The 22,394-nt window shown below is 41.6% G+C and overlaps 2 protein-coding genes across 5 annotated transcripts in view; one reads left to right on the top strand and one right to left on the bottom strand.

Moving 5' to 3' along the window:
* The window catches only part of NME7 (NME/NM23 family member 7), a 91,803-nt gene extending 78,768 nt beyond the window's left edge, over nt 1-13,035 (bottom strand). The window contains exon 1 of one of the 2 annotated variants that reach the window (XM_041411113.1): nt 12,976-13,035. In XM_041411113.1, coding sequence (XP_041267047.1) covers nt 12,976-12,978 — 3 coding nt within the window. In that variant the 5' untranslated portion in view covers nt 12,979-13,035. Of the gene's footprint in view, nt 1-5,628; nt 5,692-12,975 lie in introns of those variants that run through there. The other variant, XM_041411112.1, reaches the window with a different exon arrangement.
* A 79-nt stretch (nt 13,036-13,114) lies between these two features.
* On the top strand, nt 13,115-21,363 carry BLZF1 (basic leucine zipper nuclear factor 1). Of its 3 annotated transcripts, none has more exons than XM_041411054.1 (7): nt 13,115-13,244; nt 14,629-14,685; nt 15,923-16,362; nt 16,987-17,186; nt 18,724-18,852; nt 19,542-19,761; nt 19,941-21,363. In XM_041411054.1, exons 2-7 carry the CDS (start codon nt 14,667-14,669, stop codon nt 20,124-20,126), a joined length of 1,194 nt encoding a protein of 397 aa, XP_041266988.1. In that variant the 5' UTR covers nt 13,115-13,244; nt 14,629-14,666; the 3' UTR covers nt 20,127-21,363. The 3 variants fall into 3 exon arrangements, with proteins under 3 accessions (XP_041266988.1, XP_041266991.1, XP_041266990.1); XM_041411057.1 differs by having other exon boundaries at nt 13,132-13,173; XM_041411056.1 differs by having other exon boundaries at nt 13,133-13,249.
* The last annotated feature ends 1,031 nt before the right edge of the window (nt 21,364-22,394 follow it).

The following is a 22,394-nucleotide window of genomic DNA, read 5'->3' as shown; positions in this document are numbered from 1 at the left end:
TTTCCAAATGCTTCACCTGACAGCCACACTACTGTACTGTTCTGGGGTGACTACTTCTCTCCTCTTCCTCCTCTGGTTTTGACTAGAAATTTCATACTAGAGTTTACCTTGCAATGGAGAACACAGGGAATCAGAAGCTGATCTTTTTTTCAGCTCAAGAGAACCTCACATGAAACAGTACCAAAATATTTCTTAAAATTGGAAAGCCCTGAGCTATCTAGAAAGTGTACCTTTACATGCTATTAGCAATCCTGATTTTTATGAGATTATACAGGTTGTCAGGAACTTCAGCATGCACGACATTATCTGACACAGGCTCAGGGCCCATTGCTCACATATTACAGCTTTAGGAGTCACACAGAGTATTGCTACATTTTAAGTGTGCAGCTTTGTTGTCCGCTGCTCCTTCGATTTTTCTCAGTGACTCAGTGACTCTGAAATCAGACCAAAGAGAAAAAAAAATCAAAGGATTTGAATCATCTCCTAATGAAGCAATAAAAAAACTGCACAAACCTCAGTAAAAGCTGAATCCGATCCATCCTGATATTGTTCTATATTGATATTGTGCTCTATATTTTGTAAAACTCTGCTGTCACAGGGAAAACCTCCAGGAAAGCACAGACCAAGCTGTTTCTATGAAAATCACTGGGAACAGGATGGACAGCAGACAGGAACTATTCTCACACCAAAAAAGCTTTCTGGAAAGGTTGCTCTGAAGCTGCTTAAAATTGTTAAACAATTTTAAGGGAACATTTCTTCATAAACTGCTCCCCCTTCAAACCAGATTGGTGGAACTCTCAAAAATGCTTTGGAAGAGCAAGAGTATTTTTATTAAAAAAAAAGATGGTTTCAAAGCATAAGAATACTAGTTATTATAAAATATTTCATGTGAAGATATCATGAAGCTCACTGACTCCAACATCCGGTAGTCTGCTTATGCGTTAACATGTACATATCTTATGTTTTTAGGAAGAAACAAGATTTTAAAAATCATAAAAGTATTAGAGCTAGTATTAGTATTAGGCAACCAAAAAAAAAACCAAAACAAAAAAGCTGAAATGGCCAGTGAAGAGGTACCTTTATCTTTCCTCTTTATAGTTTCTACAAAAAAACCACCAACTATTGCCATATGTGCTGGTGCAGTCCTCAAACAGATGTTGGCCTTCACAGGGGTGAAGTGAGGGACCAGACCAACTGCTTTCACCAAGAACATTATTTTCAGAATTAGGCCCAGAAACTGTTGTTATAAACATATAATCAACTTCCAAAGTCCAGAAGCTACTGCTATAAATGTATGATCAACCTCTAGCAGGCATCTAAGTCCTGTTATGAATTATTTGAAACTGCTCCTCAAAGCCCATAAATCTCCAACTACTGCTCTCCCAGACCAATCCCCACTTCAGATTTAATGCCACTTCCTAGTCCTGAAGAGGACTTCAGCACAAATGAAAGGCAGTGACTGACAAACTCGTGCTCTGAGGAGCAAGAGCCAAGAATTTCAGCCAGAAGCATCCACTGACAGTGTTATACTCCCCCCACGGGCCAGTGACAGAAGCACCATCACAGCAGCCCCTGCTTTCTCCAGAGCCCCAGAAATACTCTGATTGCTTTAAATGGTTGACTTGATAGCTTTCCTGTTCTCCCATTTCAACATCTGGCAAGCCCTGCTTTATTTTCAGCTGAATGCTTTTTAGGTGCAGGCCCTGCATGCTGCCAAACTTCCCACACAGCACCGACTGCTCGCAGATTCAGACTACCAGACCAAAAAAATCTAACTTTCATTAGGTTAAAAGATAGGAGTACTACTCTTTGATGGAAGGACATCTTAAACGTGACAATGCTCTGCAGACATAAAGCTGAAAAATATAATTCAAAACATTTAAAACAATTGAAATTTCTGAAAAATCTCTTAAAAAAGTCAAGTACTTCTGTAAGCATGAGAAATAATGAGCCCTAGTTCTCTATATTTATGTTTCCTATCCCTGACTGTTGCGACCAGAGCCCCTCTTCAACTCAGATGTTTAAAGGCCCATACCCACCTGGATTCTCTGATGTCTAACTATAGTTGAGCTCACGGTGAAGTCTAACATTCTGTGTGGCAGAAAGTGCTCTAATTTTCAGCATTGTAGTGCACCTTAAACCCAAAAATGAATTCTCATCAATGCATGCTTATTAAGCCATGTTATTCAAGCCATCTTCTGCCTTTACAGTTAATGTAATACAGGATATTTTCCAGGCAAAACTTAAATCCACAACACTGTGTAGATAGAGCACTCAATTAGCTCTGTCTCTTAAAACTCATTTTCCTCCTCCTCTTCTATTCATGTTTCTGACACACGGGCCGGAATAATTTTTAGAACTCCAATTTTGCAGCCCACTCACTGCTGTTGCACCTCCCACTACTTTCTCAACAGGCTCTTCTTAGTGAAAAAGTGAAATCAAAAGATCACTTTTCAAAAGGAAAAACATCTGGCAACTGCAATTCCAAGACAATGTCTTGACTACACACAATTCTCAACCTAAGCCTTGTACTCAAAAGTGCACTGATGAATTTTTTAAGTGTATCTCTTTTTATCCTCTCCTTGTAGAAAGCAAAGCCTACCTACTGAAAATTTCACACAAATTCTAGACTACTTCAAATTAAGCAAATGCTGGATAACCTGTTAACATTTTTAATCATATTTGAAATCTATTGAGTCAAACACTCTACTGCATTTGTGTTTACACTCCTCCAACTGGTGCTACATCCTTTGGATCCACAGACATCCAATATTACTGGTCCCAGGATTCTCAGGTGCCTTTTGGACTGGATCTGTTCATATGGCTGTTGCTGTTTGGCATCTGTTGCCAAGCAGCATGGAAATACTTCTGTCCCCATAGTACTAACCAAAGGAATCTTCCTCTTCAGCTGAGATCTCAGCTCAGTAAATCATACCCTTATGCTCAGGGGCTGTGACAAACACAGCTCTAGAAGGTTGAAGGCCTCAAATTTTCTTCTCAGATTTAGGAATCTGCAGTTCCATGCCACATCAGCAAAACTATCTGGCTGTTCTGTTGATTTACTAAACAAGAAATCTGCTTTTACTACTAGATTATGTAAATTATGTAAGCTTCCTATGAAGCAGGTAGGCATGATTAGCATGACCTAACCTTTTTCCCCCCCAGTCTCCCATATAAAATAATCAAGAATTGAAATTCTCAACCAATAACTTCAATCCTCTGCAATTATATGTCATACTTAAGTACTTAGTTACAGGATTCATGTTATTTTTCTAATTATGGAAAACAGTTGCTCTAAAACACATGAAGGATGCCATACTGCTCCTGCTCTGTCCAGACAGGCTTAGCTTTAGAAGACCAGCTACACTACATCTTGTCTTTAGGAGAGCATGTGGCCGTTTAATGCACATTTATAAAGCTGCAGATGAGAGGATCATGTATTATTGCACTCATAATTACATGATCACAGGTGACTCCTCTCAGAGTAGTCAGCAGTGCTCAGCCATGCCTGTCTAACTCCAGCAGAGTCTGACAGTGATTTGAGCAAAAGCAGAGCTGTTCCCTCACTCAGAGCACGATTTGCAATGCAGGTCATCCCACATAATCACAGCTGAGCACAAAGCTTAGGTGCTTTGTGCTTAATCAGCCAGTGGTGGCAGAACTAATGCTGCCGTGGTCAGCTGCTGAACACTGTGTCTCCACCTTCCCACCAAAGATTAATGCCTGCATGTGATGCCAGGAAGAGAAACACTGCCCTACCTGTGCACACCCCATTACAAGATCCAACCAATATTGTAATTACAGGAAGAACATTTCTGAAAGGCTCAAAATTTGGCTTAACATCAAAGCTGATGTCAATACTCAAAGGTAGTTTTCTTTTACAGAAAACCATTCCTCTGCCAAACCTCCAGCTTTCTATTTCCAATATTTTGAGAACTAAAGCTTTCCAAAGGAACACTGATTTGTTTTTTAGTGTTTTTATTAGGATTCTGAAGCACTTTCAGATTTTCTCCCCACACATTCTTATTTAGGCATTCCATGACAATTTCAACCTCTTGTAGAATCAATCTGGAAATCTTCACACAGAATGGTTAAAATTGGAGAAAGTCACAAGCAGCTGGGAAGTAGAGCTTTGAAAGGAAACACCTACAAATCCTAAACCTTAGCTGTCAACAGTACTTCAAAGCACTATAATGCCTATAGCATCTTCAGATTATCTCAGCTCACAATAATCTTCTGAAAAGCATTTTTAACAAGAACCAGTTCGTTGCCTGGGAATCACAGCTAAGGGAGAGCAGGTCCTTCAGCCAGCCAACACCACAACCAATTAGCACCCAGGAGTTTGCATGAATGCTCTGAAGACCACACACCTGCATCAGTCAGGGCTTGTCATGTTCTAGTAACAATTTATGGTCCTATGAAGCTGACAAACAACCCTGCTGACACGTTTCTCATTCATTACAGTGGGCACCTAGAGCAAGTATTTTGTCTGCACTACTGCTTTAACCAAATACTGGCTTTACTTTTTCTCACACTGTCTGTCAAATTCTACGGGAGTTGGACTAACTCCAGATTGCAGCTAGTACAGATGTCATGGTCATAATTTATTCTGAAGTCAGACTAATGACAAGCTACATGCAAACAGTAGTTCTCATGATAAAAGCTGTTCAGCAATTTCCTACTAGTAAAGTAAGAAATCAAAAAATTTTGTGGGATACAGAAAGCAAAGTGGGTGAGTATAATCATATTCCCAAACTCTGCCAATCCTAACAGACTTTTACAGGTTCACTTTATGAAGATTTGTTCTACAATTTACAGATTGTTTCTCTCCTAAAGCCTAGGACTTTTGTAACCAGATTTGCACAACTGAACTATGTTATTTCCCTGAGATGCAAATGTCTCTGCTGGATGAAGACAGTGACTGAGAGATTCCAATCCCAGACACAGTCTGAATAAGATTGCTTAGTTCCACCTACTCAGCTGCCCCCTGCATTAGTGCATTTGATGTTCGGCACCTTTTCAAAAAGGAGGCGATTTTTCCCACTTTTGTAAAATGGGAATAATCATCACCATCACTCCTTTCATGGAAGGATACCAAGATTTAATAGCTAAAATATTTGTACTATTTAGGCATCATAAATCCCCATTCATTTTGACAAAAACAAAGCAGAGGCAGGTTAGTCAGTTCATCCTGATTTCCTGCTTCCACAGACCCTTCACTGGAGCACAGGAACCAGGCACCTGTGGAAGAAGTCAGAAAGAGAAAATGCTGCCCAGCCCACTGCCTCTGCAGCTGCCTCCTGGAAACACTGCTAGTCCAGAATGCCAGTAGCTGCAAGGATTGGATCCAGACCACAGTTCCTCTACTCCAGCCCAGTGATCTGGGAGTCTTCAAACTTAAAAGACGACAGTTCAAAGAGTGTATTGTAAAAGAGACCGTGGGACAGGGCGAGGACAGCACTGCTCCTATGTAACTAGAAAACACAGAGCATGATACAGTCCCTACAGTAGGAGAAAGAAAACAAGGAAAGGCTAAAAATAGGAGGAGTACTAAATTTAGTGAAGGATCACACTTAAATGTGCAGTATGTGGAAGACCAGGTACACAGGCTCAAGCATGCCTACCCACCTCTCTCCACTTCCCATGCATAGCCCGCTCTTATATGTGGCTCTCCTTCCAAGTGTGTTGGAGTATTCTGCAGAAAAAGTGTGATTTTTAAAAAAGACAATTAAGGTAGTTACAATCACTGAAGGATCCCATACAAACAAAGATCATGCAACAGGCTCTCAGGAACACATCTCGGGAGAAAGCCACTTCTTTGCAAAGACATGAGCACCCTCTGGTGCCCAAGGACAGGCTGAGCACCTTATTTAAACATCAAGAATTCACTTCTGAAATTATCAGTCAGAAGCCATTGCTATCTCTTCCTAGTACACCTAGAGCTTCAAAACTAGTCACCTCGTAAGAGGAGGTAGAAATTACTAAATGATAAGCACAGATCACAACAGCCAGGGTGATGAAGTCCTTTCACACAGGAAAACTGAGACACATGAGCACTCCTCAATGCCTGGCTCTCCTCCTCAAGGCCTAGCCTCCCAATGCCAATCTCAGAGCCTTCCAGAAGTCCTTTCACACAGGAAAACTGAGACACATGAGCACTCCTCGATGCCTGGCCCTCCTCCTCAAGGCCCAGCCTCCCAATGCCTATCTCAGAGCCTTCCAAAATCTCAATGCCACAGTTTTTAAGTGAGTATCAGAGCTGCCCACTCCAGGACAACTCATAAAGGCACCTCACAGAGTTTATCTCATAACTCCAATAGGCACAGAATGTGAGAAAAAACCCCAACTTCTACCTCTTGTATGTGCTCATCTGACCCAAGATATGCTCATTATAGATGAAAATACTTGCTAAGCTGTCATTCTTAGTATTAAACTGTGACAGCATGTTCCAAGGCCCTGCCACACATAATTTACTCCCTTTATCAAACCTTATGCTGCTGTTTCTTTCCATTTTGCTGACTGGGAGAGAACTATAGGGTTCCACCCACACAACACTACTGAGTGATCTCCGTGTGTGGCTTGAGCACCAGGGCCTCTGGTTTCCATCTGAATAAGGACACAGGGGAACACAAAATAGTTTGGATGCATTAGGCCAAGCACAGTGCTTACTGTCAGGAAATAGTACTTTTGGTGATTATTCCTGGCAGCTACAATTATAGTTAAAAGTCAGTGTTCATGCAAAAGCCCTCTTCAGACTTAGAGCAATAGATGCTCCATACAACCATTGTTTCTTACCATCCAGTTCATGATTAACAGAGTATCCCACCCAGATATACTAGACCACCATAGGATTCTAGAAACTGACACTAAAATGGGCAACTGAACAGCCAAAACCACTTTTTGGAGGGTCACTACTCCTCTGGCTTGAAGGAAACAGACACTATCAAACAGAAAAACCTAAAAGGACCAGATTTAGTGCTTAGCCACTGGCTATCAAAGCAGTCAGGGTCTGGAGAACAGGACACATGAGAGGAGGCTGGGAGAACAGCCTACTCAGACTAGAGAAGGCTGAGGGTGACCTTACTGCTGTCTGCAACTGCTTAAGTGAAATGTACCAAAAAGATGGATCTAGACTTTTCCTGAAGGTGCACAGTGAGAGCAAAAAAAAAAGCAAAGGACACACGTGGAAACATAGAACATTCTAGTCACATACTAGAAAAACAAAGAATTACCAAGAGGGTGGTCAAGCACTGGCACAGGATGCCCAGAAGGAGTGTGCAATCTCCATCTTGGGAGATGTTCAGGACTTGCCAGAACACAGCCTGGAACAGCCTGGCCTGGTTAGACCTGTTTTGAGCAGGTTCAAGGTCCCTTCCAACCTAAACGATGATTCTGTGGTTCTAATTATAGCTTGGTGTCTCTTTGCCCAAAGGTAATGCTCATCCTTCCAAGCTGCTCCAGATCTGACACAGACCAGCTGGGTTCCTGTATTAAGAACAATTTAGATGTACTTTCAAAAAGTGCTGAGCTCTGACAGTTAACTGTAAATTTTACCCACATCAAATCTGCTGGAACATCTCCCTAAATAACTACTGCCTCTGTCATCAAATTCTACTATTTTTTACAGCTTACTGAAAGTTTGTAACTTTTCTTTATTCCTGGCACTGATTCACTGATAATTCCTGAACTTCTAGAGTTTCTGCCAATACATATATTTAAAAAACCCAACATACCATTATGACAGACATGTCAGTTATTAAGATCAGTACCCACAACCCGAAGGATCTGGACAGACAGCTCTGGGTGACAAAGGCAGATCAGTATCAAACTTATCAGACATTGTTAGGTAACTTGACTATCACAACATCACCTGTTTGAGCCACCCCATCAGAAGAGCCATCAATTCATCTAAAATTACATTTGGAGAGATGGCAATTTCTGCAAGCAAAGCCAAGATTTGGCTATAGTAAAAGGTAATTTATCCCATGGATTCTAAACCTGTCAACTTTGTATTTGTAGGGTGGTATTTTATAAAGCACATGATGTCATAAAAATCAAACCCAAAATGAGCTCCTGGAGTAAAGCAAAGTTATGGGGGTTTTCAAACAGTTTTCACTTGCCTGACAGAGTGCCAAAGAATCTGTTATTTTTTCATCTACATCTTATGCAATGCACACAGCCAACCTGCTGAAGAAGCAAATCTCCACTGTTTGGAATCACCAGTTCAAGACAAAACCATGACACACTCCTGATGCTCACAGGAAGACTCACCATGCAATAAGTAGTTAGATAGCATTTTGCTTATTTGCTCCTCACATTGCATACAAATTTTTTTCTCCTGTGATGAAATGCTGCAAATGAGGGTTGGCCACTAAGTACAGAGAATTGTCTTTGTGGCTGGCTCTGTCTTGCAAACTTTCAATTGACAGGATCAGGACACTGTGCAGCTGAGGAAAATTCAATGTAATCACCAGCTGTCACTCTAGTGAAACCGAGTCCTGTTTGAAGACCAAAGAAGCAAAATTTCTTAAGCATTAGGAAAGTGTCTTTTGCAGAGATACTGCACATTTTCCTGGAAGAGTTTAAAATGCCTTTTTTTTTTAATGGCAGCTGTTTTGCAACAGGAAGTAAGCAATTTGAAAGTTATGAAAAATAATTTTATAAACGTGCACTTGTTCAGGAAAGTCTACTAGCAGGAAAGAGTTTAGTCTGTTTATGTGATCAGTTCTGAATGACAGATCTTCATCAAAATTATTCCATTTTACCAGATGATTCAATATGGTTGAGACCACCAGGTCTCAAGAGACACTCCTGCAAACCAACACAGCCTGAGGAGCTGTTCTGCCTTTATAAAGTCTTCAGCTGAAAACCTGAACGCACCATGAAAACCCAGGCCTCACTATTGTCATATTATAGAAATTCCTGATTCATTTCCTAAGACCAATTTCTAAAAAAGGAAGTATTTTCCACTGATGAATCAAAGCACTTAAAAAAATTTCTCATTTTTCTTCCGTATCTTGTCTAAAGGGTGATGATTTCCATGTTGATATTCTCTAAGCGGTGAGTTTTTAATGAACTGATGATAGCGACAATTACAGCAAGTCTTCCCTATCTTGTCTAAAGGGTGATGATTTCCATGTTGATATTCTCCAAGCAGTGGGTTTTACTAATGAACTGATGATAACAACAATTACAGCAAACATGTAACCACAATTTGTCAAATTTTCTGTTGAAGTGAGCTGAACTGCTCATCCCTTGATATATGTAAGATTTTGGTCAAAATTACAAGACTGCAAGCTCTGGCAACCAGGAGAGCAATTTTCATATATATTTTCCCGTAACTCTGCAAAAAGAACTTAAATTTCACTAACCTGTCCTTCTACATCCACAAGGTCAAAACCAGAAATAGACAAGTCACCTGGCTTTTATGTGCCTTGATGTCTTTATGCACAAGAAGGAAATAATTTGTTTGTCCTGTTGTTCAAAGAGTCTTTGTAATGTAGAATGCAGCTGTCAGGCTGCAGGAGTAACAATAGCTATTTCAAAGGGTGAAAGAAAAGGAAATCCTCTAAACTGCACTTTGGTGCAGAGTTTCCACTGCAATCAGGCTCCATATCTGCGGTGAACAGAGCCCATTGTTCCCTGGAAAATGCTGCACTTCTGTATCTGAAACACTTTCAAGTGTGAAAGTGCACCAAACTCATGAATCAAAAGAAACTGATGTTGTCAAGATTATGGACAAATACATCTCTGTATGTGATTACATGAAAGGTACCATTACAGAATAACAGAGCATTCCAGCAGCCAAGAGGGAGAGCACATCTTGGGTGGAGAAAAGCAGATTTCCCTCTGGGAATTTACTGCTCCTCATCCACAGCAGCCAGGTCACACAATTAGAAACCAGATACCAGAAAGCACCAGGACTGATCTGAAATGCTGCCATTTGATGACAAGGAAAGCTGCTCTCCACTGATGAGCAGGATGTAAAGCCAAAGTGCTGTCTGACAAATAACTGCAGGATATTTCAGAACATTTGTCTCTTTACCTCAGCTTCTGCCACCACCGCAATATGCCCAGTGCCCAGTTTTACAACTCACACAACCACAAGATATTTCAGAACATTTGTCTCTTTACCTCAGCTTCTGCCACCACCGCAATATGCGTGCCCAGTTTTACAACGCACACAACCACATCCAGAGCACTGCTTGCACACGAGTGGAGTACAGGGTGTGACACAAATGCATTCCAAACTGATTCCCCTAAAAGTTACTACCTTTTTCTTTCTGTGGCCATGATATGATTTGTAACGGGTTTTTTTCTGAGTAGGTATACATGTTAAAACTTACTGAAGTTGCATAATTAAGTGAAAGCAACATAATACTAAAGGTCGGTCAAGCTTTCTAAACCACAGTTCATTATTTTCAGAATCTAATTAAAATGCTGAGGCTAAATTCCAGCCTGCAGATCAGTATTAGAATCCACCAGAAGGCATCTCTTACATTCTGATTTTGCTCCTGAGAAAAGATGTTCTGAACAGGTTTAAGATGGGTCAGGTGCATAAAGTCATGTCATCCAACAGACACACAACTCAGCCCGTTCCCAGGATCCTGTGTCTATATGTAACTGAGCAGCACTCATTCCCAAACACCTGTTCTCCCATCACCTTCCAGCTCCCAAATTATTCTTAATGCATTTTAGGAACCTGTCAGGATGAAGGGTACATGACTGGAAAAATTAGTGGGTTTTTAAGTAAAAAAGAAACAAGCAGGACTCTGTAACAATTGAAAGACCAGAGAAGAAAGGTCTCAGGGCACAGGAAAAGGGCAAGAGAGGCAGTGTTTGGGAAGATAATGGAACGAGTTATTAAGTAGCTGGTTATTCAACATCTAAGAGAACAACAACATAATAAAAATTTGTCAAGAACAAATCTTTTACTGACACTGTGAGCAAGGGAGAAGCCACAGCTGCAACACACAGGGTACTGATAAGGCTTTTAATCAGACACCTGAGAATCTGACAAGCTGAGCAAGGCATTATGGCCTAAACTAAAGAGCAGTTACATCTGCCAGATGAAGATGCAATTAGGAACACTTCCCTCGCCAACTGGGAGTCAGATAGTGTTCCACAACCTGCCATGCACCTGCCTTATTTTGGATTTTTCTTACTACACTGAAAATGAAACTGAGAAAGCACACTTCCAGAATCTGGGAGAACAACTATGGTGTGGGAAAGATTGTAAGCATCTTAGAAGCAAAACTCAGAATGATAATCTGAAAATTCTATAGAAACAAATGCAAAGTATAACAAAAAAATTCAAAAGCAAGGGGAGAAATTGGCCAGACAACAAAACCATAGAAATCTGAAGTTACAGTAGGTTGCAGTGAGAGTGCAAAGCAGTTCAGGGAAAAAAAATATGGTAACTTTGACAATATGAAGATCTAAGACACAAAAACCAAATATTTTGCTCTGTTCAGCAGCAGTGGAACACAATGCAGCTGGGAAGAAACCTGCAAGTTAAAAAACACATTTAGAGAAAACTGCAGGCAGAGTAAAAAACGGCTAAATTTTAAAACCACAGTTACCAGCAGAAAAATATTAAGATAACAACATTTGTTTACTGAAGAAAAATGTGAAATGAGGAAAGGGCAAAGTTAAAATCTTCAAGTACTACTAAAAATAAAAGACAAAAATGGAATATCTCTAACCCACAAAGAACAGAACAAATAATCACTGGTATAATTTCCAGCACAGAATATAATAGGAAAAAACTCAGTGACCTATAAAAATCATCACACAATGAAATTATGTCAACAGATCATGTAGTTTCTATCACCGAAGACTTTTCAAAAGAAATTAAAAAAAATATGCCTGAAACATTTTGTTAGAGGTTGCTGTAAGATTCCGCAATGCTTTAATGAAGTTAAGTTGGTGTCACCTCAGAAATAAAAGGATGCTACAAACATGTCAAACTCAGTGAAAATCAAATAAAACTAAGCAAATGCTTTACCTAAGGTACAACTCACAAAGCAGGACTTCTGCTGACGTGAATAAATTCAACTTGGGAATTGAAAATGACAGTTTTACCTGGATTAAACAGAACACTTCTAACTCCTGTATCTGAAAAGAAACAGTGGCATTGCTATTGAAGTGGCAAATGCTGACCTCGAGTTTACGTTCCAAAAGCAAGGTGCAAAATAAGCTGCTGAAGGGGTTGGGGAAAGTTTGAGGTGCTGCAGACAGGTGTGTAAGGGTGGACCCACCCACAGGTGCATCTGCCTGGCTACCACATATGTCTTGTATATGAGTTTGAGTACAAAATACAACTCAAAGCCGTTTATTTTTTAATCCGTTCTACAGCACTGGGGTTTGCACAGCATCCTGGGCAAAGGGGACTCAGTTAAGCATCGTTATAATCACAGAATATGCTGTGATGGAAGGGAACTACAAGGACTGTTGAGTGGAACTCCAGGCCCTGCACATGGCAGCCTCAAGAGTCACACCCCGTGCCCAAGAGCACTGTCCAAACACTGCTCCAACTCTGCCAGGCTTGGTGCTGTGACCAATCCCTTGGGGAGCCTGTTCCAGTGCCCAATCACCCTCCCCGAGATTAAAATGCAAACTTTTTTTATTATTATTACCCCTGCAATGACATCCTGTCGTCTGTCCTGCATTACTACACAGCAGATCCAGTCAAGAATAAGGACTGTGGCACCTGAAACGTATTCTCTCCTCCAAATGCACCACTGCCTTCCCTCCCGAGCTCCTGGCCCAGCCTCCTCCCAACTCAGGGCGGCTCCGGGATGGCGGCAACAGCTGGGTACCAACGAGCCCGAACGGCCCCCTCGAACACCCCGGGCTGCGCCCCACGGGCCCCTCAGCCAAGGGCCAGGCGGAGCCGGGCACGTCTCTCCCGCGGCTCGGAGGGGCTTTGCCCCGCGGAACCGCCGCTGTCCCCGGCCCCGTGTCCCCGCTCACCATGGCGATGACGGCGATGAAGGCGACGAGGGCCGCGGTAGCGATGCCCGGCCCGCCCCGGCAACCGAAGCGCCGCCCCCGCGCCGGGCCCGCTCTGGGCGGGAGCGGACGCGACACGCGGGGCGCCCCGCCCGCCGCCGGACGCGGAAGCCGCCGAGGCGACAGCCGTGGGGTGTCTGACATCGCTGCTGCGGGCCGGTCTGTCGGGGCCGGGGCCGGGCGGGGGCTGTGGGAGGCCCTGGGTCCTGCAGGGCTCGGCGTCGTGAGAGGTGCGGTGGGTAATGATGCCAGCAGTGAGGGAGATGGAATAGGAGGGGGATGTGTTGGGAGGCTTACGGTGCTTCCGCGCGGAACTGGCCGGGATTGTAGCGTGAAGGAGCAGGATCAGCGCCAGGTCGTGTCTGATGGAGCAGATAAGCCCAAATGCTCCTAATCAGTCTTTCGTTGAGTATTCTTGCCTCCTGAGCAGCTACGCTTTCATCCTCCTCGTTCTCATCGAGTAAATAGAGATCCTTAATCAAAAGGAACGAACAGCAGTGGTGATTAACACCTAATGCTATTAAGTATGCGAACACACAAGTCCAGTTGTAGAAGCAACAGATGGTGAGACATCTCTGTAGTTTAAGAAAGCTCAAGGAGGAAAAGGTGTTTCTCTTGTCTTCTGTTCATCACAAAAGATAAACAAGAGAAACCTGCCTGACACAAACCAAATCTTCAGTCTAGAAACCCAGAAGCAGCAGTGTCCTCACTGCTGCAATTTTCTTTTTAGGGCAGGGAGCTGCTGCAATGGAAGTCAAAAAGCTGTAGTTAAAGCGTTTCAGTTTGTGGTACAGGGAAAGAAAGCAAGGGCCCTGGGGATCTCCCTTGAATGATGGGGAGAACTCAGGGGAACAAAAACAGCCAAACAAGATAGGAGTATCCTGATCTCTAAGGAACTTAGACCCTAGAAAAGAGGGAATGTAATTGAGAGTGGATGGCCCTGTGGGTGAATGTGGCAGTGGTCAATACCTTTGGTGGATAAGGGAGAAAATGGCCAGGATTTGGGTTTGGGTCAAACTGGGGGTCACCTTTTGTTGTTAGTTAAACTAACCATGTGCACCCACTCAGGGCACTGAAGCCTTCTTTGACTCAGAATTGGCCCTGTCAAAAAGGTTGTTTCAGCAAGCAGGACTGAAGGAATTGTGCAGCTACCATTGTTTCCTCCTCACCTCTTCATCTGCTTGAAGCAGTGTAGGATTTCCTTTTCTTATGGTTCTGGGATTATTTTAGGTTATCTTGGCACGGTCATGCAGTTGTACTGTGGGAGTGCTACAGGCTTTTAAAGGGTAAGATGGAAAAAAGGGGGGAGGGAGACCAGAAAAAAAAATTTGAGAAATGGAAACTAGAACAAGATGAGGAGCAATGCAAAGGAGTTGAATTGCAGCTCTTGGTGAAAAAAAGACACAAGTGCCAAAAGACTCACAATCTTCTCCTTTTAACTGTGGGTTTTGGTGTAGTTTTTATAATTTTGTGTTTCCCCGTTTGTTTTGGTGTGGGTTTTTTCACTGTGCTACTGAACTGGAGTTTCAAGGTTTTACTAGAAAACAGGATCATCCAAGATTAAGTGCTGCGGTTACCTTGCTAAAGTTGCCCCCCTCCTTATTCCTTCCTCAGACTTGCCTAGTTAGGAAGAGCTGACTGCTAAAGAGAAAATGACATCTCTGGAAAAAGGTAGGTTGTTCATAAGACATCTAAACAGACTGGATTAAAAAGTACTATAACTGGAATTCTAAACACCAGAGTTACACTGTATACCAGGCTCCTTTCATTTAAACTTACTCTTTTTATGTAGCTGTGAGGAAGTAATTCTGTGACTTCATTCTTGCAGTGAAAACCAGAGCTACCTGGATGGAACAGCAATTGAATGTAGCTTTTCTAATCCAGCTCAACATTGGAAAATAAGTTTGTCACTGGTACTGTGATCTGTCTGTACACTTGTCTGACAGCTTCCTCTGGTATTTAGAACCTGTTGGTACTGATTCAGCAAACTTGAAAGTAGGGCAAATACCAATATAATGGTATTATTACAGCATTTTTGAAATCCATTAATACACTGCACTGCACTACAATAATTATTTATTCATCTGAAAACTTAGTGGTCTTAAATTAATCTCAGTATATGTCAGGTATGTTTGGGACTATAGAGCAGAATGCAGCATTGCTGGGAATGCTGGATTCTGTAGTTCAGAAATGGAGCCAACAACTGGGTTGTTGACCTTCACTTGGGCAACTAAAACATGTTAGTACTTAAAAGTCTGCTAAATTTCTGAAGGTGTCAGTAGCTCTCTGGGTAATAGCTGTTTTTCATTTGCTTCTTGTTTTTTAAATGAAACTGCTCTGATTCTGTCAACTCCCAAAACCTGATTTTGTTGTCAGCCTATGAGTAATGTTGTCAATAATTTTTTTTTCCAGGAAAGCTCTTTTTTGTGTCTGCATTTAATCTTGTATGACAGCAGGAGATTAAAATTAATGCAATTCAGATCAATGTTTGTGTCTTGTACTGCTGCTGTTAATGAGCAATGCACATCTGAATGAGGACTTACTTGATTAAGGGCTTACTGTGAGGGTGCTGAGACACTGGAACAGGTTCCCAGGGAAGTTGTGGATGCCCTTGAAGTGTTCAAAAACAGGTTGGACAGGGTGCTGAGCAACCTGGTCTAGTGGAAGGTGTCCCTGCCCACAGCAGGGGTGTTGGAACAAGATGATCCTGAAGGTCCCTTCCATTCCAAACCATTCTATGGTTTTCTGACTTGTGCTTGATAATCACTGCTGCAATGGACTATTTGATACATGCAGTGTACAATTAAAATCTCTAACTCCAAAGTACAGGAATTAAGGGAAGACTTACAATGACACTATAACCAAGTGAAAGGTGGTAAACTTTTAATCCACAATTTCTAAATTTCAGTTGATGATGCCTCAGCCCCCATTCGAGGACCTGGAGATGGCATGGAAACAGAGCAAACAGCTGGAGGAGTGGAAGTAACCACTGGAGCCAACACTGCAAGCCATCACATCCACCACAGCCCCCATAAAAAGACAGCTTCTTCAATGAGTCCTGGAGTTCTGCAGCTGGGGAAAGTACATGCAGATAAATCAGTGGAGATTGAAGCTATTCGAATATTAGTCCCCAAAGCAGCCATCACCCATGTCGTTCCAACTAAAAATGCTAAGGTAGCTAAATCTGTGGGACATAAAGGAGACACGTTCCATCAGTCAGATGGAGCCACAGACCCCAAGAAAGAACAGATAGAGCTGAAAAATGCAATTGAAAAGCTAAAGAATTCAGAAAAGCGGTTGTTACAGGATAAAGAAGGTCTCTCTAATCAGCTGCGTATACAGACAGAGGTAAGAAGTTAAAGATGTTTTCTCTCCCACAGCTGAACTGTTTTGGTTTGTAGAAGCAGTTTGTGAATGTGACCAAAGAGAACTGCTATGACACTCTAGCCTTGAAACAATCAGTTCCCTTTTGAACTCACCAGCTATGATACAGAGTAGGAGTGCATAAAAGTATTCCAGTGCTGCTTCTCTGACAACAGATGAAAGAGTCAAAGACTTAGCTGGGAGAAACACACTAGATAGCTGCAGGGAAATGAATCTTTCATGAGGAAGACTTTGCTCCTTAATCACTAAGTGAAAAGTGTTATGCCCTAGAAAGGTTCACTATAACTTCCTATTTCATACACCTGTGGATGTCTTGTCTAATCCTTTGTTATCTTACTGCTTCAGGAGTTGAATACTACTGAAACTTTGTTTCCTGCAGTAGGCTTTCATTCTTCCTCTTTGACTGTTAGAATTTAAACAATAATGTGTTGGACATGCATTAGGCTCATGTGTTTGTGCTTGCCTGGATAGGTCCCATTCTGGAATGAGAAAGACAATTCACTATTAGCAATTTGCAATAAGTTGCACTGGATTCTTAGGATGTTTATTCTCTATTGATAGTTACAAGGGAGTCTGGTCTAATTCTAGGTCAATCGGGAGTTGAAGAAATTACTTGTTGCTTCTGTTGGGGATGATCTGCAGTATCACTTTGAACGGATGGCTCGTGAAAAGAATCAGCTCATCCTAGAAAACGAAGTCCTGGGCCGGAATATGGCTCAGCTGTCGGAACAGTTGGAGCGCATGTCTATACAATGTGATGTGTGGAGAAGCAAGTTCCTAGCAAGCAGGTATTCCCTCTCATGGAGCTGTCCTAACAGCATTCTCCTTCAGTCTTTCATCACATACACTCATTGCAGTGTGCTTACATATGCAGAGGACAGCCACAATAGCCATACTGATACCTACTCTTAAATCTGAGAATACAGGAAAGGTATAAAGAAAGTAAGCTCCTTGTAAATCTGAATAGTCCAGCTTTTCAGAAGGAATACAGTGAATCTTAACCCTCCTAAAATCTCAACTACAGCTCTGTCAAGAAAGCAAGAGAAGCTCTTAATTTTGATAAAGTCACATGCAGTTTAGAGTATAGAAATGTCTTCTAGGTCAGCTGACTTACAGGTAGTTAGTTGATTTTCATCCCCAACCCCCTTCCAGTATGATACAGTCATAAATTGGAGAAGAAGCTGATGTGTTTAGGAGCTCTGCTTATAGTGAGTCAGGGATCTACTATAGAAGAAAGAGATGGGGGAACGCTTTATCAAACACTGGTTGTGTTACTGCTCGGAACATTACTGTTACTTCTTTAACCATAAAAGCAGGTGTGAAAGTCAAAATCTCGTTTGACAATGACTTTAAACTTGCTTAGTTGTCTTACCAGAACTGTAAATAATGTTCTAGGATTTTTAATTTTCTATTATACTTGGATATAACTGACTGAATTATGATGCTTAATGCATATTATAAAATACCTTACTGCTTGAAGGAAATGGCAATAGAATACAGTCTCCTCCCTTTAATTTGCTGGAGAAGTTTCAGCATATGGGGTGAACTTGTGTAACATACAGGGTGTAATGGTACTTGTAAGTCCTAGCTGAGCAAGAGTTACTAGGCAAACTTGGGGGTTTTTTAACATTATGAGTTCTGAAATCAGAACTGTGAGTCTCAGCAGTGTGGTTAAAGAAACACTCTTCAATATTGTAACATTCTGGTTCATTTTTATCTCATATTTCTAACTGGTGGTTGTTTAAATGTCATTCTGGTTTTGCATTTGGAATGCAGGCGTTTGAAATGCCTGCTGGAGGAGTTGTGCCAAGCCTCATGGCATAGCAAAAAGTGACAGCAGCTGTCTCCTTTGTAGCTCTTAAACACTCCTATCTGGCATCTGGTGATTGCCCCTGAGTAGGCCAAAGAGGTAAATGAATGCAGTCTATAGCCATAACTTTCATTTTTAGAGAAGACTGAACAGATGTGATTATAGCATATTGTGAGAATTGTTAGTAAATGAAAAATGTATTTAGCTTTTTCTTTCACAGGATCCTTGTCAACCAAGTACCATTCCCAAGATGTTTTGAAATGTCTGTTACTAGATTTGTATTAAGTGACCTGAGATTGTTTAAGCTCTGTCAAAACATAATCTTGCACTGATGTTGGCTGTAGTTGAACAGAAATTATTCTTAATTAGGTTGATGTAGGCTCTGCGTAGGGAGGGGGTGGTGAACAGCAGCTTAATACTCAGGTTGAGCAGACAGATTATGGTTTGTAGTAGAAAAAAGTGACTTTCAAGCTATTCACTTGCACTGAGATACTGACTGGAGATTTCCTTTGCAGGGTGATGGCTGATGAGCTGACCAATACCAGAGCAATTCTTCAGCGCCAAACCAGGGATGCACAAAGCGCAATCCAGGACTTGCTGAATGAACGCGATCAGTTCCGTCAAGAGATGATTGATACACACAAGTATGATTTTCTAATCCAGACTACCTCTGAGCAAACTCCCATTTTTGTCAGTTTATTTTAGGCTAGAGGAGAATCAATAACTTTCCCCTCATCCAGTGATATTCAACAAAAATCAGTTATGCTGATGTATGGTATGGTCGGTCACTTTTCAGTCTTAGAGATGAAAATAACTTTCCCCTCATCCAGTGATATTCAACAAAAATCAGTTATGCTGATGTATGGTATGGTCACTTTTCAGTCTTAGAGATGAAACGAGCAAAAGTAATAGAATACTTGCTTCATTCCCTAGAGGTCTGAGGTCTTAAGGGTAATAAACTATGGAACTGACATCCCTCACACCCTCAGGCTTTCTTTCTTTAATCACTTACTGTCTTGACTTCAAGTCTTCTCTGTTTCCTTCCAAAATATCAAAGAAGAGATCCTTCTACCTACATGGACTTTACAGTGCTTATTCTGCCAGATGTCAAATAAGTGTTAATTAATGTCCTGTGTTGGTGAGGCCTTGCCTTGGAGAGTAGCCCATTTGTCTCCTTGTTCTTAAACACTTTATTTTGTCCATTTCTTCAGTTTAAGATGTAGCTTATGTAGTAAGCCTTGGGAAGAGATGATTTCTCTGAAGTGTGCTGGGTGCTGATTATACAACAGAGGATACAAACCCCACGAACAGTGCTTCTTTTCTTTCTGCACAGGCTGCTGGAGGAGCTCATGGTCTCTCTTCAGTGGGGGAGACAACAGACATACTATCCTAGTGCCCAGCCTTACACTACAACAGAGCTAGCAGCTGTGAATTGTAAGCTAGCCAAAGCTGTAAGCTCACATCTTCTAGGAAATGTTTGCACTAACAGTCCAAAAAAGACTTCAACAGCTGTGGAGTTTTGCAATACCCCTGCTGAGAAAATGGCTGAAATGGTAAGAACTCTTGATGCATGTTAATCTTCATATTAAGGTTCTGGATAAACAGATATTTTCAAGTTGGAAAAAAAGATGACAAATGGCTTTTGAGCAGAAATCCTTCCTAGCTCTTAGAGAAGGAAAACGCACACTAAATTGTATAAAAGTATTTTCAGTGTCAATTTTTCCATCCTTAGATGCTGCATGTACTGGATCCAGCTGCACATCCAGAGACATCAACAGAAGTTTCTTTTTCTGAGACTTCTCCATCTTCTTTCCTTTCTACAAAGAAAAGTATTGGAAGGTTTCACCCATATACAAGATATGAAGATGTCACCTTCAATTGTTGCAATCACTGTCAAGGAGAGCTGATAGCCCTTTAAAAGCCCAGCCAAGGCAGCTGCACATGCACTCTTTCTGAAGAATTACACTAGTTGATGTTCAGCAGGCTTCCCTTGTCCTTTTTCCATAATGAGTAGGTTTGGCATTGGAAATTGTGCAGTTTCTGCTTCCCTACCTCTTGAAGTTAGGGACTGACAGAGACTTTCCATAGTCTCTGGGATACTTCTACTATTTCTCAAGGGGGAAAGCTACTTATTTTCTTATACAAAGGCAAGACAAAAAAACCTTATGCTGGTCCAATTTATAGAGCATAGAGATGCTCTTGACTATTAACATTTATAGTCCTATTAGCAAATCTTAATGAATTTCCCTTTAGAGGGAGACAGAAGTGTAACCATACCAAAGCAAATGAAGTGCTGATCAGTTATGCCTAAATTTAAAAATAAAGTAATGATAAATGGTAAATGGTCAGTTACATGCCTTTTTTTTTTTTTTTTTAATCTTAGCCAGGGTGATGAACTGCCCTCAAGTCTATGTTCTGCCTTTTAAATTTAGTCATAAAAAGGAGTATGTGCAATGATTCTTCATAGCTGTAAGTTCTGAAAGCAAGAGTATGTGCAATGTCAGCCCTCCTGTCAAGAAGGAGATAAAGCTTGAGTGAACTCTAGCTATAATACATAAGTAGTAACTGCTTTCAAGTGGGTTCTAGAAAACTGTGGGGTGAGGTTTTTCTTGTTTCCACAGAGCTAAAATAATGGCTTTTCCATTGTTTCAGCTTCTAGAGTGAAGCTGCTGCATAGCTGATCCTCAGCAAAGGCAGACTGACATAGTTCCTTTAGCACATAGCATTGAATCCTGGCTTGGCATTAGGATTCAGTCCTTGCCCAAGGTCTTCCTGATAGTATTGGGAAGGTGAAGATAAGCACTACATTTGCATTGGTACTGTTAAAAAAAAAAAGTATTTTTTTACTTGTATGGTTTTATAATCTTGATGTAGATTTGAAGTTCTTGACATAGGTTTGAAGAGAACTTCTAGGAGACAATCTGCTAAATCCAAAGAAGCCTATTTAAATTTCTTAGTTTGACACCCAGATTTACCGTATGAAGCTGTCTAGTTTAGGGAAAAGGTTTCTGAAATGGTTGCTTTTACCCAATTTTCCTTTGAATCTCATACCCATGATCAGAATATGTAAGCTGTGAGTTCTTGCTGTTGCTGGCTCTGATTTGGTTTACATGGAGAAAGTTACAATAAACTTCCTTTGCTTGCTTTCCTGTAAAGGCTGGTCTCTCTGGAGCGTTTGGGTCCAATCCAGCAAGCTTCAGGACTGTAGCCCCTTGCAGCCTTACAAGGACCAAAGTAAAAGACTGGAGGCTCTCTTATTTCGGGACCAAAAATCCCACAGCTTTGTTGTGGAATTAGTCCAGGGGATCCGAGATGGGAAAGAGGCAGTGTCCCAGGAGAGAAGGAGACCTGGGGGTCTCCTGCCAGGAGCTTTAAGCTCAGGGGAAGGGGGCGCAGGAAGGGGGCCACAGCCAATGGGATACAAGTGAGGAAGGGGCAAGGGGAGGAGTAACCTGGGACAAACCATTACCACTGGGGCTTTTGCAGGGAAAGGAAATGGAACAGACCAAGTGACCAGTGCAAATTAACAAACATCCAGTGCAAAAACAACAACTAAATAAAATATTCAGTGCAATATAACACTTTCAAGTTGCAGTTTTGGATTTAATGAAGTCACATTTCTGACCCTGTTTTCTCTGTAGTATAAACGGAACTACATGACATTGAGCTGTAAAACCCTTCACTCTGCTGGTGTGAGGCAATGAACAGAGAAGCACCTCTTTTGTAGTTTTCTACAATTAGGGAGACGGGGTGTGTGTGAACCTTTGCAAACATTCCTCCTGGATTTGCTTGCTAGACACAGGAAGCTCTTCGTGCCTTTAGTGTCAGGGAAAGGTACTGGAAGGAGGAAGGCACCTGTTACTTACATGCCCCATTAGCATGTGAAATTTTCATTTTGTGTCCGTGCTTGCTCTCTATGCTGGCAAAAGCTGCAACAGAGCAGCCTCCAGTCCAACACCAGTGCTCTCAATGTGCCTGTAAGTAGCTCCAAAAATAACGGAGAAAAATGCTACCAGCAAATTTGCTTTGCATCTACTACACTCCTGTCTGCTGCAGTACTCCCAGAAAACACTGTCAGTGTTGAAAATTTTAAAAGCAATGCCAGGATCATGAAATCTGTTGGGGCATACAGCTGGACAGAATGCTCTTCTTCCTTCACTAACTTTATGATTTCATGAGTGACTTT

The sequence above is a fragment of the Onychostruthus taczanowskii genome, unplaced genomic scaffold (assembly GCF_017590055.1).
Source record: "Onychostruthus taczanowskii isolate IOZ18803 unplaced genomic scaffold, ASM1759005v1 scaffold34, whole genome shotgun sequence".
NCBI lineage: Eukaryota > Metazoa > Chordata > Aves > Passeriformes > Passeridae > Onychostruthus > Onychostruthus taczanowskii.
The sequence above is the reverse complement of the archived record's forward strand: the minus strand, read 5'-3'. Positions and strand labels throughout refer to the sequence as shown.

What these genes read in the sequence shown, in the direction of transcription:
- BLZF1 (XM_041411054.1), top strand. An exon ending in GAGATGATTGATACACACAA is followed by an intron (nt 18,853 to 19,541) that starts GTATGATTTTCT and finishes CTTTCTGCACAG; the next exon opens with GCTGCTGGAGGAGCTCATGG. An exon ending in CTGAGAAAATGGCTGAAATG is followed by an intron (nt 19,762 to 19,940) that starts GTAAGAACTCTT and finishes TTCCATCCTTAG; the next exon opens with ATGCTGCATGTACTGGATCC.